The sequence below is a fragment of the Phoca vitulina genome, unplaced genomic scaffold, assembly GCF_004348235.1.
Source record: "Phoca vitulina isolate PV1807 unplaced genomic scaffold, GSC_HSeal_1.0 scaffold9, whole genome shotgun sequence".
Classification (NCBI taxonomy): Eukaryota; Metazoa; Chordata; class Mammalia; order Carnivora; family Phocidae; genus Phoca; species Phoca vitulina.
In genome coordinates, this window is record NW_022589712.1 from 49867597 (window position 1) to 49881117 (window position 13521).

At 40.0% G+C, this 13521-nt stretch overlaps 1 protein-coding gene across 1 annotated transcript; it reads left to right on the forward strand.

The window, feature by feature from the left end:
• Nucleotides 1-3018: 3018 nt before the first annotated feature.
• LOC116634721 (small ubiquitin-related modifier 2-like) lies at nt 3019-11857 on the forward strand. The gene is made up of 3 exons (XM_032408264.1): nt 3019-3052; nt 11441-11620; nt 11678-11857. Exons 1-3 carry the CDS (start codon nt 3019-3021, stop codon nt 11752-11754), a joined length of 291 nt encoding a protein of 96 aa, XP_032264155.1. The 3' UTR covers nt 11755-11857.
• The last annotated feature ends 1664 nt before the right edge of the window (nt 11858-13521 follow it).

Genomic DNA, 13521 nt, shown 5'->3' on the forward strand with positions numbered 1-13521 from the left:
CATATAAATAGCCAACAAAGTCCAACTTCAACCTATATGGTATCTGGTAACTTGAGATGCTAATTGTTTCATCTTCACCCCGATCCCCTTCTCAGAGAATGTGCCCAACCCACAGTCCCTGGAAGGGGCAGCCCTACTTCCATTAGATCCTGTCTCCTGAACTGTGGCTGATTGGACGAGGGGAGAACACCTAACCCAGTCAGGTTCTTCTGCTTGATTATTTGAACCCAGAGACCTAGACATTGAGTCAGTAACTCTGTGGAGGAAACTAGAGCTATAAGGTCAGGTAGGCTAAGGAGTGGCAGTCATTTTTTGCTGTATACATGCAAATAAACTGAGAAATCTGGTCCTCAGAGATATGCCATAAGCTGGATGTGCCAAAGGAAGCAGAAATCATACAGCTCTAGAGAAAGATAGAGAAAGGAATGGTCGGACAAGTTGGACTATTTCTATATTTGTGTTGGGAACCATGAGATTTCTCCTCTGGGACTTCTTCTTTTTTTTTTTTTTTAAGATTTATCTATTGACTCTAGAGAGAGAGAGAGAACATGCACACGTGCAGAGGGAGAAGGATAGAATCTGAAGCCGACTCTGCACCGAGTGTGGAGCCCAATGCTTGGCTCAATCCCATGACCCTGAGATCATGACCAGAGCTGAAACCTAGAGTCAGAAGCTCAACCCACTGAGCCACCCAGGAGCCCCTCCTCTCTGGGACTTCTGATTACCTCCTTTTTACTTGAGTTAATTTGGATAGCTTTCTTTTACTTGTAACCAAAGAATCCCTGACTCAATAGTTTTTAAAAGTTCATTTTTGGCACCCATGACTCTACCTTTTCATACCTCTCTAACCATCTGGATCCTACAGGTCCTCTGTAATTTGTTTTAAGTTATTTGGGAACACAGAAATATCCAAGGAAAGAGATTTCCTTTTTTTTTTTTTTAAGATTTTATTTATTTGAGAGAGAGAGAGAGAGAACATGAGCAGCAAGTAGGGGCAGAGGGAGAGGGACAAGCAGACTCCCTGCTGAGCAGGGAGCCCAATGTGGGGCTCGATTCCAGGACCCTGGGATCATGACCTGAGCGGAAAGCAGACCCTTAACCGACTGAGCCACCCAGGTGCCCCAAGAAAAGACATTTCCTTGTAATGTCCTACAGAAGGGATGCCTGGGTCTTTCTAGTTACAGGGATTCAGAGATGCTTAAAGGATCATCCCTTTAAGACTCAGCCTGCTCTTCAGCAGTTCTGATCGATGTTGGAAGAAACCAGAGGATGAACCTGATGAATAATCTACATAATTTGATGCCATTTATTAACTTAGAATTATATCAAACTATAATTTGTGAGTAAAAGTTACAAGATTTGTTATGGTTTATTGTTGTTTCAGTACTCTTTTGTAAAATAAAGCTATTACATCTTGGTTGCAGAATTCCTAACCATCAGTTTTTCTATAGATTTATTTTTTTATTTTTTTAAAGATTTATTTATTTATTTTGGGGGTGGGAACAGAGGAGGAAGGAGAAAGAGAATTCCAAGCAGATTGTGTGCTGAGTGAGGAGCCCAACTCAGGGCTCAATTTCACGACCCTGAGATCATGACATGAGCTGAAATCAAGAGTTGGATGCTCAACCAACTGAGCCACCCAGGCACCCCCATTTTTTTTTTTTTTTTTACAGATTTAATACATAGAGTTACAATACTTCAAGTATACATGGACATTTTTAGAAATTTTTCCTTTATTTCCTTAAATCTCAGGATTCTTAAAAATCTGAAAAAAGATAGGAATTTTGCAAAAAACATGAATTTGATTGAAGTACCAACCTAGATAGACTTTATCTGCTAGAAAGCCAAGATTCTAAAGTAATGGGGAATTTGAAATGAAGAAAGTTATTGTTTAAAAGCATAACTTTAAGGGGTGCCTGGGTGGCTCAGGTGGTTCAGTGACTGACTCTTGATTTCAGCTTAGGTCATGATCTCAGGGTTGTGAAACTGAGCCCTGCCTCAGGCTCCACACTCAGCACAGAGTCTGCTTGGAATTCTCTCTCTCCCTCCCCGCGCTTGTGAGCACAGGCGCATTTGCTCTCTCTGTCTCTCTAAATAAATAAATAAATAATCTTTTTTTTTTTTAAAGATTTTATTTATTTATCTGACAGAGACACAGCGAGAGAGGGAATACAAGCAGAGGGAGTGGGAGAGGGAGAAGCAGGCTTCCCGCAGAGCAGGGAGCCCAATGCGGGGCTCGATCCCAGGATCCTGGGATCATGACCCGAGCCGAAGGCAGACGCTTAACGACTGAGCCACCCAGGCGCCCCTAAATAAGTATCTTTTAAAAAATAAAATAAAAGTGTACCTTTAATACATTCAGTAAATTAAAGTCTATAAACAAGATAAAACTCTCATTTGTACACTGACATAATTAATGGGACTGATAATGCTTTGCTGGACAATAATACTTTCAGGTCCTCACCATCAGATGTTGAAAACACTGTCCCACATGACAGTCAAATATTTCCCCTATTTAAAAAAAATTTTTTTTTTAAATTTTAAGTAGGCTCCACGCCCAAATGGGGCTTGAACTCATGACCCTCAGATTAAGAGTTATATGCTCTACCAACTGAGCCAGCCAGGTACCTCAAGATATTTCCCTTTAGTTATTTTCTTGTTTTTTAAAAATGTAAGGTTTGAGGTGCCTGGGTGGCTCGGTTGGTTAAGTGTCTGCCTTCGGCACAGGTCATGATCTTAGGGTCCTGGGATGGAGCCCCACGTCAGGCTCCCTGATCAGTGGGGAGTCTGCTTCTCCCTCTTCTCTTCCCTCTCCTCCTGCTTGTTCATGCTCTTGCTCTCTCTCTCGCTCTCCTTCTCAAATAAATAAATAAAATCTTCAAAAAATGTAAGGTTATATTTTTTGTGGAGTTTTTTCTTGGTCCCTTGTTGAAACTTTATCTTAACAAATACCAGTATTGAGATCTCTATTTGAGAAAGTCTCTGCTGAGTAATTGTCAAACTAGAGAATTTTTAGCCATGTACTCAGAGAATGTGGAGAGAACCTCCCCAGGTAAATATTTGTAAACATACCTAGTCTTCACATTTTTAACAGAACCAGTTTAGTATTATTCAAAATCCACAATTGTAGGGGCACCTGGGTAGCTCAGTCAGTTAGGCATCCAGCTCTTGGTTTCAGCTTAGGTTGTGATCTCAAGGTCCTGGGACTGAGCCCCATGTCAGACGCTGCACTGAGTGCAGAGTCTGCTTGAGATTCTCTCTCCCTCTGCCCCTCCTGCTTATGCGCGCTCTCTCTCTCTCTCTCTCTCTCTCTCTCAAATAAATAAATTTTTAAAAAGAAGAAAACCAAAATCCACAATTGTAGTTTTCAACTTAGCAAAATTTTGTTGTCTGCTATGTACTTAGCACTATGTGGAAGTATAAGATGAGGATCCTTCAAAGGACCATACAGAAAATGCATGAATCTAGGAATTTATACATCTCAGTGTAAATTCAACTAATGAATTTCAATCCATAGAATGAAAGGATTACAAAAATTTGAAGGAGAAATACTGTTAAGAAGAGTAGGTAACTTTTTGTATAGGCAAACATCAGATAATTATGGGTACTCTGGTATCTGGTCATATCACAAAGTATGCATTTTTTTTCTTTTTTACAAAGTATGCACTTTTATTTATTTATTTTTATTTTTATTTTATTTTTTAAAGATTTTATTTATTTGTCAGAGAGAGAGAGAGAGAGAGCACAAGCAGGGGGAGTGGCAGGCAGAGGGAGAAGCAGGCTCCCTCCTGGGAGCCTGATGTGGGACTCCATCCCAGGACCCTGGGATCATGACCTGAGCCGAAGGCAGATGCTTAACCAACTGAGCCACCCAGGTATGCCCCAAAGTATGCAGTTTTTTTTTTTTGTTTTTTTTTTTAAAGATTTTATTTATTTGACAGAGAGAAACACAGCAAAAGAGGGAACACAAGCAGGGGGAGTGGGAGAGGGAGAAGCAGGCTTCCCGCGGAGCAGAGAGCCTGATGCGGGGCTCGATCCCAGGACGCTGGGATCATGACCTGAGCTGAAGGCAGACGCTTAACGACTGAGCCACCCAGGCGCCCCCAAAGTATGCAGTTTTAAAGTAGAGTCCTCTTTTAAATGACTGTCAAATTCTGAGATACTAAAAACCATACATTTATTTATAAGTCAGTCACAGTGTTTACAATCATTAAATCCTTATGAAAGTAAGGTGGACCAAAAATGAAAATCATCATTACCGTGGATGAAAGAAAATAAATTGTTTCTACCCTTGGGTAATTAAAAATTAAAATATCTTATGAGTTTAACTATGTATGACAAGTTAATTTTTATCTACTTTGAATAGTGAAGTCACAGTACTGTTTATTTGTTTCATATCTAAACGAAATGTGAAAGTTTTCCATTCATTTTGATATTTCTATAACCTATTTCATATCTAGTATTACTTGCACTAAGCCTTAAAAAGAAAATAACCTTTTTATTCCTTATAAGCTTAGTTTTCCTTAAGAATATTCCTAAGAAAAACAATATTTATTTATTTACTTATTTTTATTTTTATTTTTATTTTTTTTAAAGATTTTATTTATTTATTTGAGAGAGAGAGTGAGAGAGAGAGAGAGAGCACAAGGGGGGGAGCGGGAGAGGGAGAAGCAGACTCCCTGCTGAGCAGGGAGCCCGATGCGGGACTCGGTCCCGGGACTCCAGGATCATGACCTGAGCCGAAGGCAGTCGCTTAACCAACTGAGCCACCCAGGCGCCCAGAAAAACAATATTTAAAGAAGTAATTAATCATTTCACTTTATTTATTACTTTTATTAATTTTCCATTGAGTATTTTAAAGCTTAATTTTTTTAAAGAAAGCAATTATGTGAACAAAGTAATACAGTAATTATAGCTTAGTTTTGTCCAAATAGGCTGGTTTGATGTGTACACTTCAGCCACTTAGAATTATAATTACATTGAAGGAGAATTTACTTTGTGCACTCACATTATACTTCCACCCAAGGAATTACATAGAAAGAAGTGATTCCTTTCTCCTTTGTACTCATTTATTTTCCTTTTTGTGCACCTTGCTGACCTACATAAAAGTTAGTTGTAGCTCGTTTAAATTCAGTCTCTGGTGTGAAGTTGTGTATTGCTTAACTGTAACCCAGAGTGTGAGAATGGGAGTGTCAGTGTTTCTCAACAGCAGTGTCTTTAGCAATTAAGGTGTGGCATCACTAGAACTGCTGAACCCCATTCCAGTCAAACGCACTTCTGTTCTGCATCTTCCATTGGGGAGTAAACTTTCTAATATATAGATTCTAATTTTTAAATAAAGAAAAAAGGAGCTAGGAAAAAAAAAAAAGAACAAATATCACCATCCAAAACCAAGAGTCATCCATAGTGTGTGAAAATTCCTGGACATAAAGAATTGGTCACTGGATTTTCCTTCATCCCTGCCAAGTTCTGCCTCCTCTGAGTAGGTTTCCAACAGATGAGAGAGGGTGGCAGGGAAGTGTTGCTAAGTAACACGTGGCGTACAGCTGTGCAGTGGGCCTATCAGATGGCACAACCTTGAGCTTTGTGCGGCTTACAACCATTCCGCAATATAATAAAAGAGCTGCAATATTATGTAGATACAGAGAGGCAAAATAGAGAGTTCCTAACCTCAATTGTTAGTCCAGAAAGTCAGGTAGTTGAAAAATGACATGGTTACTTATACCTATGAATTTTTCTTGTTAGTCTTATTTTTTTCCCAGAACACTTTTAGGTTTAGGCATCATTTTTATGTATTCATGAATTAATTAACTAATTAATCCAATCATTCATTCATTCAACAACTATTCACTGAGTACCCATTATGAAATTTTGCTAGGTCTTAGCTATTGAAATTGAGACTCTTATAATGATATTGTGAGGTTTCCATAAGCAGTTTGTTATAAAAATGAACAAGAATAGAGATCAAAATCAGCAATTCCTTCAATCAGTTATTATTGTTGCATTTTATTTTTGAGGTAATGTTAGAATTCGAGCCTTTATTTGATAGGCCTGAGTTAGAAAACAGTTATTTCCCAACTGTTAAAGGAGGTGGGGAGAAAGTCTAAACATGAATAGCTATATAATACACATTAGAAAATCCATTAGGTTATAGAAGAATTTACCAGGGTTCCCTTTTAAACAGCAGCTTTCAGTTGACTTTAATCAATTTATATATATTTTAAAGTTTTATTTAAGTAATCTCTACACCCCGTGTGGGGCTCAAAGTCACGACCCCAAAATCAACAGCTGCATGCTCTTTCGACTGGGCCAGCCAGGTGTCCCAATTTATACACATTTTAAAGGGGTGCCTGGGTGGCTCCATTGGTTCAGCCTCCGACTCTTGGTTTTGGCTCAGGTTGTGAGATCATGCCCCCTATTGGGCTCTACACTCAGTGGGGAGTCTGATGGAGATTCTTTCTCTCCCTCTGCCCACCTTCCTCCCCCCTCTCTCTAAAATAAATAAATAAATCTTAAAAAAAGAAAAAAAAAGCAGGGGCACCTGGGTGGCTTAGTTGGTTAAGCATCTGCCTTCAGCTCAGGTCATGATCTTGGGGTCCTAGGATTGAGCCCTGCATCAGGCTCCCTGCTCAGCAGGGAGTCTGTTTCTCCCTCTCCCTCTGCCCCTCCCTCCTGTTCATGTGTTCATGCACACTCTCTCTAATAAATAAGTAAAATCTTAAAAAAAAAAAAAAGCACATTGGATTGCCTGGCTCACTCATTTGGAAGAGCACATGACTCTTGATCTGAGGGTCCTGAGTTTGAGTCAAACTTGTGTGTAGAGATTATTTTTAAAAAGGGTGTAGGGGCACCTGGGTGGCAAAGTCCACTGAGCGTCCAACTCTTGGTTTCAGCTCAGGTTATGATCTCAAGGTTGTGGGATCAAGCCCCTCATCAGGCTCTGGGTTGAGTGTGGAGTCTGTGTGGGATTCTCTCTTCCTCTGCCCCTCACACTTGTGCTCTCTCTCACCCTAAAATAAATAAATAATTAAAAAAAAAAAAAGGTGTGTAGAGTGTAGAGCTCACACACACACAAAAGCACATTACTGTCTAAAGTGAGCTGTACTGGGCACCTGGGTGGCTCAGTCGTTGGGCATCCGCCTTCGGCTCGGGTCATGATCCCGGGGTCCTGGGATTGAGTCCCGCATCGGGCTCCTTGCTCGGCGGGGAGTCCGGTTCTCCCTCTCCCTCTGCCCCTGCTTGTGTTCCCTCTCTCGCTGTGTCTCTCTCTGTCGAATAAATAAATAAATAAATAAATCTTTAAAAAAACAAATAAAGTGAGCTGTACCTGTTATTTATTTTTGCATATTCAGCCCCTATTCTTTGTCTAGTGTAACTTTCCTTTTTTTTTTCCTGGCAAACTTAATATGCCTAAAATATATGAATAATGCTAACATTTATTGACTGCTTAACTTATACAACCTGGAGTCATGTTAAATACTACATGCTTTATCTCACTTAGGTTTTAAGAAGTAGATACTGTTATTATCTCCACTTTACAAATAGTAAAACTAAGGTTAGTTATGTTCATTGCAGCATTATTTACAATACCTAAGATATGGAAGCAACCTAAGTGTCCATCAATAGATGAATGGATAAAGAAGATGTGGTATCTATACACACAATGGAATATTACTCAGCTTTAAAAAAGAATGAGGGGCGCCTGGGTGGCTCAGTCGTTGGGCGTCTGCCTTCGGCTCGGGTCATGGTCCCGGGGTCCTGGGATCGAGCCCTGCATCGGGCTCCCTGCTCCATGGGAAGCCTGCTTCTCCCTCTCCCACTCCCCCTGCTTGTGTTCCCTCTCTTGCTGTGTCTCTCTCTGTCAAATAAATGAATAAAATTTAAAATAAAAAATAAATAAATAAATAAATAAAAAAGAATGAAATATGGCGATTTGCAACAACATGAATGGATCTTGGGTATAATGCTAAGTAAAACAGAGAAAGACAAATACCATACAATTTCACTTACATGTGGAACTTAAGAAAGAAGACAAATATACAAGGAAAAAAAGAGACAGACCAAAAAGAAAAAAGAAAAACCAGACTCTTAACTATAAAGAACAAACTGGTGGTTGCCAAAGGGGAGGCCGGTGGGGGGATGGATGAAATAGGTGATGGGAATTAAGAGCACACTTACTGTGATGAGCTCTGAGTAATGTATAGAACTGGTGAATCACTATATTGTATTGTATTGTATTGTAATATAACACTGTATGTTAATTATGCTGGAGTTAAAATTTTAAAAAATTTCTACCAAATACAAAAAAAAAAAAAAGAATGAAATTTTGCCATTTGTGACAACATGAATGGACTTAGAGGGTATTATGCTAAGTGAAATAAGTCAGAGAGAGAAAGACAAATATCATATGATTTCACTTGTATGTGGAATCTAAAAAAACAAAACAGAAGCAGATTCATAAATACAGAGAACAGACTCATGGTTAACAAAGGGGCAAGGGGTGGGGTGGATGGGCGAAATAGGTGAAGGGATTAAGAAGTACAAACTTCCAGTTATGAAATAAGTTGCAGGGATATAAAGTACAGCATAGGGAATATAGTGGATAATATTGTAAGAATTACATATGGTGACAGATAGTAACAAGACTTATTGTGGTGATCGTTTTGTAATGTATATAAATGTTGACTATGTTGTACACCTAAAACTAATATAATGTTGCATATCAACTATACTTCACTGAAAAAAAGGAGGGGATATGTGGACAGAGACACACAAGGAGAACACCATGTGAAGATTAAAGCAGAGACTGGGGTGGTGCTTCTACAAGCCAAAGAATGCAAAAGATTGCCAGCAAATTATCAAAAGTTAGGAAAGAGGCATGGAACAGATTCTTCCTCACAGCCCTAAGGAGGAACAGACCCTACTGATGTTTTGATTCCAGACTTTTAGCCTCCAGGACTGAGACAATAAATTTCTGTTGTTTATAAAGAAGTCATTAAATAAATAAAGTAAACAAAATAAAACTAAGGTTAATTAAAAAAAAAAAGGACAAGGGGCGCCTGTCTGGCTCAGTCAATAGAGCATGGCAGGTTTTATCTTGGGGTTGTGAGTTCAAGCCCCTCACTGGGCGTAGAGTTAACTTTTTTTTTTTGATTCCTATCTTTTTTTTTTTTTAAAGATTTTATTTATTTATTTGACAGAGAGAGACACAGCGAGAGAGGGAACACAAGCAGGGGGAGTGGGAGAGGGAGAAGCAGGCTTCCCGCAGAGCAGGGAGCCCGATGTGGGGCTCGATCCCAGGACCCTGAGATCATGACCTGAGCCGAAGGCAGACGCTTAACAACTGAGCCAGCCAGGCACCCCTTTGATTCCTATCTTTTATTTTTTATTTTTTTGTGTGTGTGTTTCTTTTTTTTATTATTTTTATTATTTTTATTTATTTTATTTTATTTTATTATGTTATGTTAGTCACCATACAGTACATCATTGGTTTTTGATGTGGTGATCCACAATCCATTGTTTTCGTATAACACCCAGTGCTCCATGCAGTATGTGCCCTCCTTAATACCCATCACTGGGCTAACCAATCCCCCCTCCCTCCTCCCCTCTAAAACCCTGTTTGTTTCTCAGAGTCCATAGTCTCTCATGGTTCATCTCTCCCTCCAATTCCCCCCCCCCCATTTTCCCCTTCCTTCTCCTAATGTCCTCCATGCTATTCCTTATGTTCCACAAATAAGTGAAACCATATGATAATTGACTTTCTCTGCTTGACTTATTTCACTTAGCATAATCTCCTCCAGTCCCATCCATGTTGATGTAAAAGTTGGGTATTCATCCTTTCTGATGGCTGAGTAATATTCCATTGTATATATGGACCACATTGGGCGTAAAGTTAACTTAAAAAAAAAAAAGTGCAGTAAGTTGGCCAAAGTCATACAGACATTGAACTACAGAACCAAATCTGGACACTCTGTCTCCAGAACCCTTCTCATTAATTGCTATGCTCTACAACTTCCCATGAGCTTCAGTTGTAGTCATCTGATAAAAATTTCATATGATACATCAAAATGCCTCTAACACTTAAAAATGTTGAACTAGAGAACTACAGTTTATTAAATGTAGTTTGGCTTTTCTCATTTATTGGGAATAAAATCCACTCATATACACAACACATTAATTACAGAAAAGTGCTTAAAAATCTCAACTTAAGGGGCGCCTGGGTGGCTCAGTCGTTAGGCGTCTGCCTTCGGCTCAGGTCATGATCCCAGGGTCCTGGGATCGAGCCCCGCATCAGGTTCCCTGCTCGGCGGGAAGCCTGCTTCTCCCTCTCCCACTCCCCCTGCTTGTGTTCCCTCTCTCGCTGTGTCTCTCTCTGTCAAATAAAATAAATAAAAAATCTTTAAAAAAAAAAAAAAAAAATCTCAACTTAAAACCTTTTATAGCATTTAGAAACAAAACACCTAAAATTATAAAAATAAACTACACTACTTTTTTAGAGAAAAATTCATGAATTCATGTTATCAGGACTTAAAAGCAAGTTTGTTTTTATTTACTTGTGACGCCATAATGAAGTTTAATTTCAGTCCATATTTTATACATACTTTGTCCTAAAAACAAAAACATGTTAAAGATTTTTTTTTAAATCCACAAACTATGCTTTTTTTTAAGATTTTATTTATTTGAGAGAGAGAGAGAGAAAAACAGCATGAGAGGGGAGAGGGTCAGAGGGAGAAGCAGGCTCCCTGCTGAGCAGGGACCCCGATGTGGGGCTCGATTCCAGGACTCCGGGATCATGACCTGAGCCGAAGGCAGTCGCTTAACCGACTGAGCCACTCAGGCACCCTTAACATAATGAATTTAAAGTAAATGAAACAGCATATGTCTCTTGTGAAATGGGAAATGTTTCCTTTTCTGTGAAGAGGATTTCACGAGGCTAACAATCTCTTTCACTCTCCCTATGCCTCCCAGCGAAGGCAAATGATTTGCTGAATTGGAGGGAAGAAACTGGGTTTCTTTATCCCACTCACTTCTTCCATTCTCCTGATAGCTGGCAGCCTCCATGAGCATCCAAGTATTGTCATATGGGAGAAGGGGCCAGTCTCTTCAAGTGAAGCCTCTGGTTTTCCAGCATTACCTGTTGACCAGATAGGCAAATCTGCCTACTTTTGGAGTTCAGTATTAGGAAGCCCGTGTGCCCACAGTTGTAAGCCATATTCTCTGATATCTGCTTTTAGTATTAATAAAGAATATCCTCGGGTGGCTGGGTGGCTCAGTCAGTTAAGTGTCTGACTCTTGATTTTAACTCAGGTCATGATCTCAGGGTCCTCAAGCCCCACGTCGGGCTCACACTGGGCGTGAAGCCTGCTTAAGATTCTCTCTCTCCCTTCCTGGTGCTTGTGTGCTCATTGGGTGCGGACCTGGTACCTCTTTTGTGAAGCAGCAGCTGAGGAGACTCCGGCGCTCACCGTGTCCAACGAAAAACCCAAGGAAGGCGTCAAGACTAAGAACAACGATCATATTAATTTGAAGGTGGCGGGGCAGGATGGTTCTGTGGTGCAGTTTAAGACTAAGAGGCATACACCACTTAGTAAACTAATGAAAGCCTATTGTGAACCACAGGGTTTGTCAATGAGGCAGATCAGATTCCGATTTGATGGGCAGCCAATCAATGAAACAGACACACCTGCACAGTTGGAAATGGAGGATGAAGATACAACTGATGTGTTCCAGCAGCAGACAGGAAATGTCTACTAAAAAGGGAACCTGCTACTTTACTCCAGAACTCTGTTCCTCCAGACCAAGAAGACATTCTCAATTAGAAAGCCACAATTTGGTTCCACCACATCCTGACTACTACAGTGTAGTTCTATTTTTTCATTTTCCCCTTCCCCATTCCTTTATTGTACATAGAGTAACTGTGTATATGCACAAGCATATTGCATTTTTTAAAACTAAATGGCCAATGGTATGTTTTGATCGACATCAAATGGAGATGGGATGGGGCAAAATACTGCTTCTGTGAAAATACCCCCTCTCTCCATGAGTGGCATGCTCAGTCAGCTCTTATCTTTATATTCCAGTAAGTTATTTTGCTCTCACTATTTAACAAAAAAAGAACAACATAAAAATCCTTGCATACCTTGTTTGATTGGAGAATTTTAATGTTTTTCATTTATCATTGTAAAACCAAGGACAATTTTAGAACTTTTTGGTACATAGCTGTTACATGTAGGGCAATCTGTCTTTAAGTAGGGATAAATTACTCCAGAAGAAATGAATCCTAGATAGTTTTCCTTTCAAGTCAAGCGTCTTGTTGTTTAAATAAACTTCTTGTTTATTTTATTTTTTTAAAGATTTTATTTATTTATTTGACAGAGAGAGAGAGAGACAGTGAGAGAGGGAACACAAGCAGGGGGAGTGGGAGAGGGAGAAGCAGGCTTCCCGCGGAGCAGGGAGCCCAAAGCGGGGCTCGATCCCCGGACCCTGGGATCATGACCCAAGCGAAGGCAGACGCCTAACGACTGAGCCACCCAGGTGCCCCAATAAACTTCTTGTTTAAAATGAAAAAAAAAAAAGATTCTCTCTCCCTCTGCCCCTCCCCCGCCCTCCCCTCTGTCTCTAAAAATATATATATATGTATATATCATGGTGCTTCATATACCTACTCTCTTTTTTTAAGAATTTTATTTATTCATTTGAAACACAGAGATACAGAGAGAGAAAGAGAGAGAGCATGAGAGGTAGAGGGAGAAGCAGGCTCCGCGCTGAGCCAGGAGCCCGATATGGGGCCCCATCCCAGGACCTTGGGATCATGACCTGAGCCAAAGGCAGACGCTTAACCATCTGAGTCACCCAGGCGTCCCTCATATACCTACTTTTTTTAAAGATTTTATTTATTTATTTGACAGAGAGAGACACAGTGAGAGAGGGAACACAAGCAGGGGGAGTGGGAGAGGGAGAAGCAGGCTTCCCACTGAACAGGGAGCCCGATGTGGGGCTCAGTCCAAGGACCCTGGGATCAAGATTTGAGCCGAAGGCAGACGCTTAACGACTGAGCCACCCAGGCGCCCCCCTCATATATCTACTCTTATCTCTTAATTAGTTCAGAACACAGGTGGGGAAGAGGAAAAAAACCATACAAATATACAAACATGTTGTTTCCCTTAAACATGAACATGTGTGTGATTGATATTATTAAACAGTATTTTAAAATGAACCAACCTTTTTTAAACTAACATTATTTTTTTTAAAGATTTTTAAAAGATTTAAAAAAAGATTAAAAAAAGATTTTTTAAAAAAAGATATACAGAGAGAGCACACGCACAAGCAGGCGGAGCAGCAGGCAGAGAGGGAGAGGAAGAAGCAGGCTCTCTGCTGAGCAAAGAGCCCAATGTGGGGCTTGATCCTGGGACCCTGGGATCATGACCTGAGCCTAAAGCAGATGCTTAACCAACTGAGCTACCCAGGCGCCCCTGAACTAACATTATTTTTAATAATAGCTCTAAAGATATATATATATAT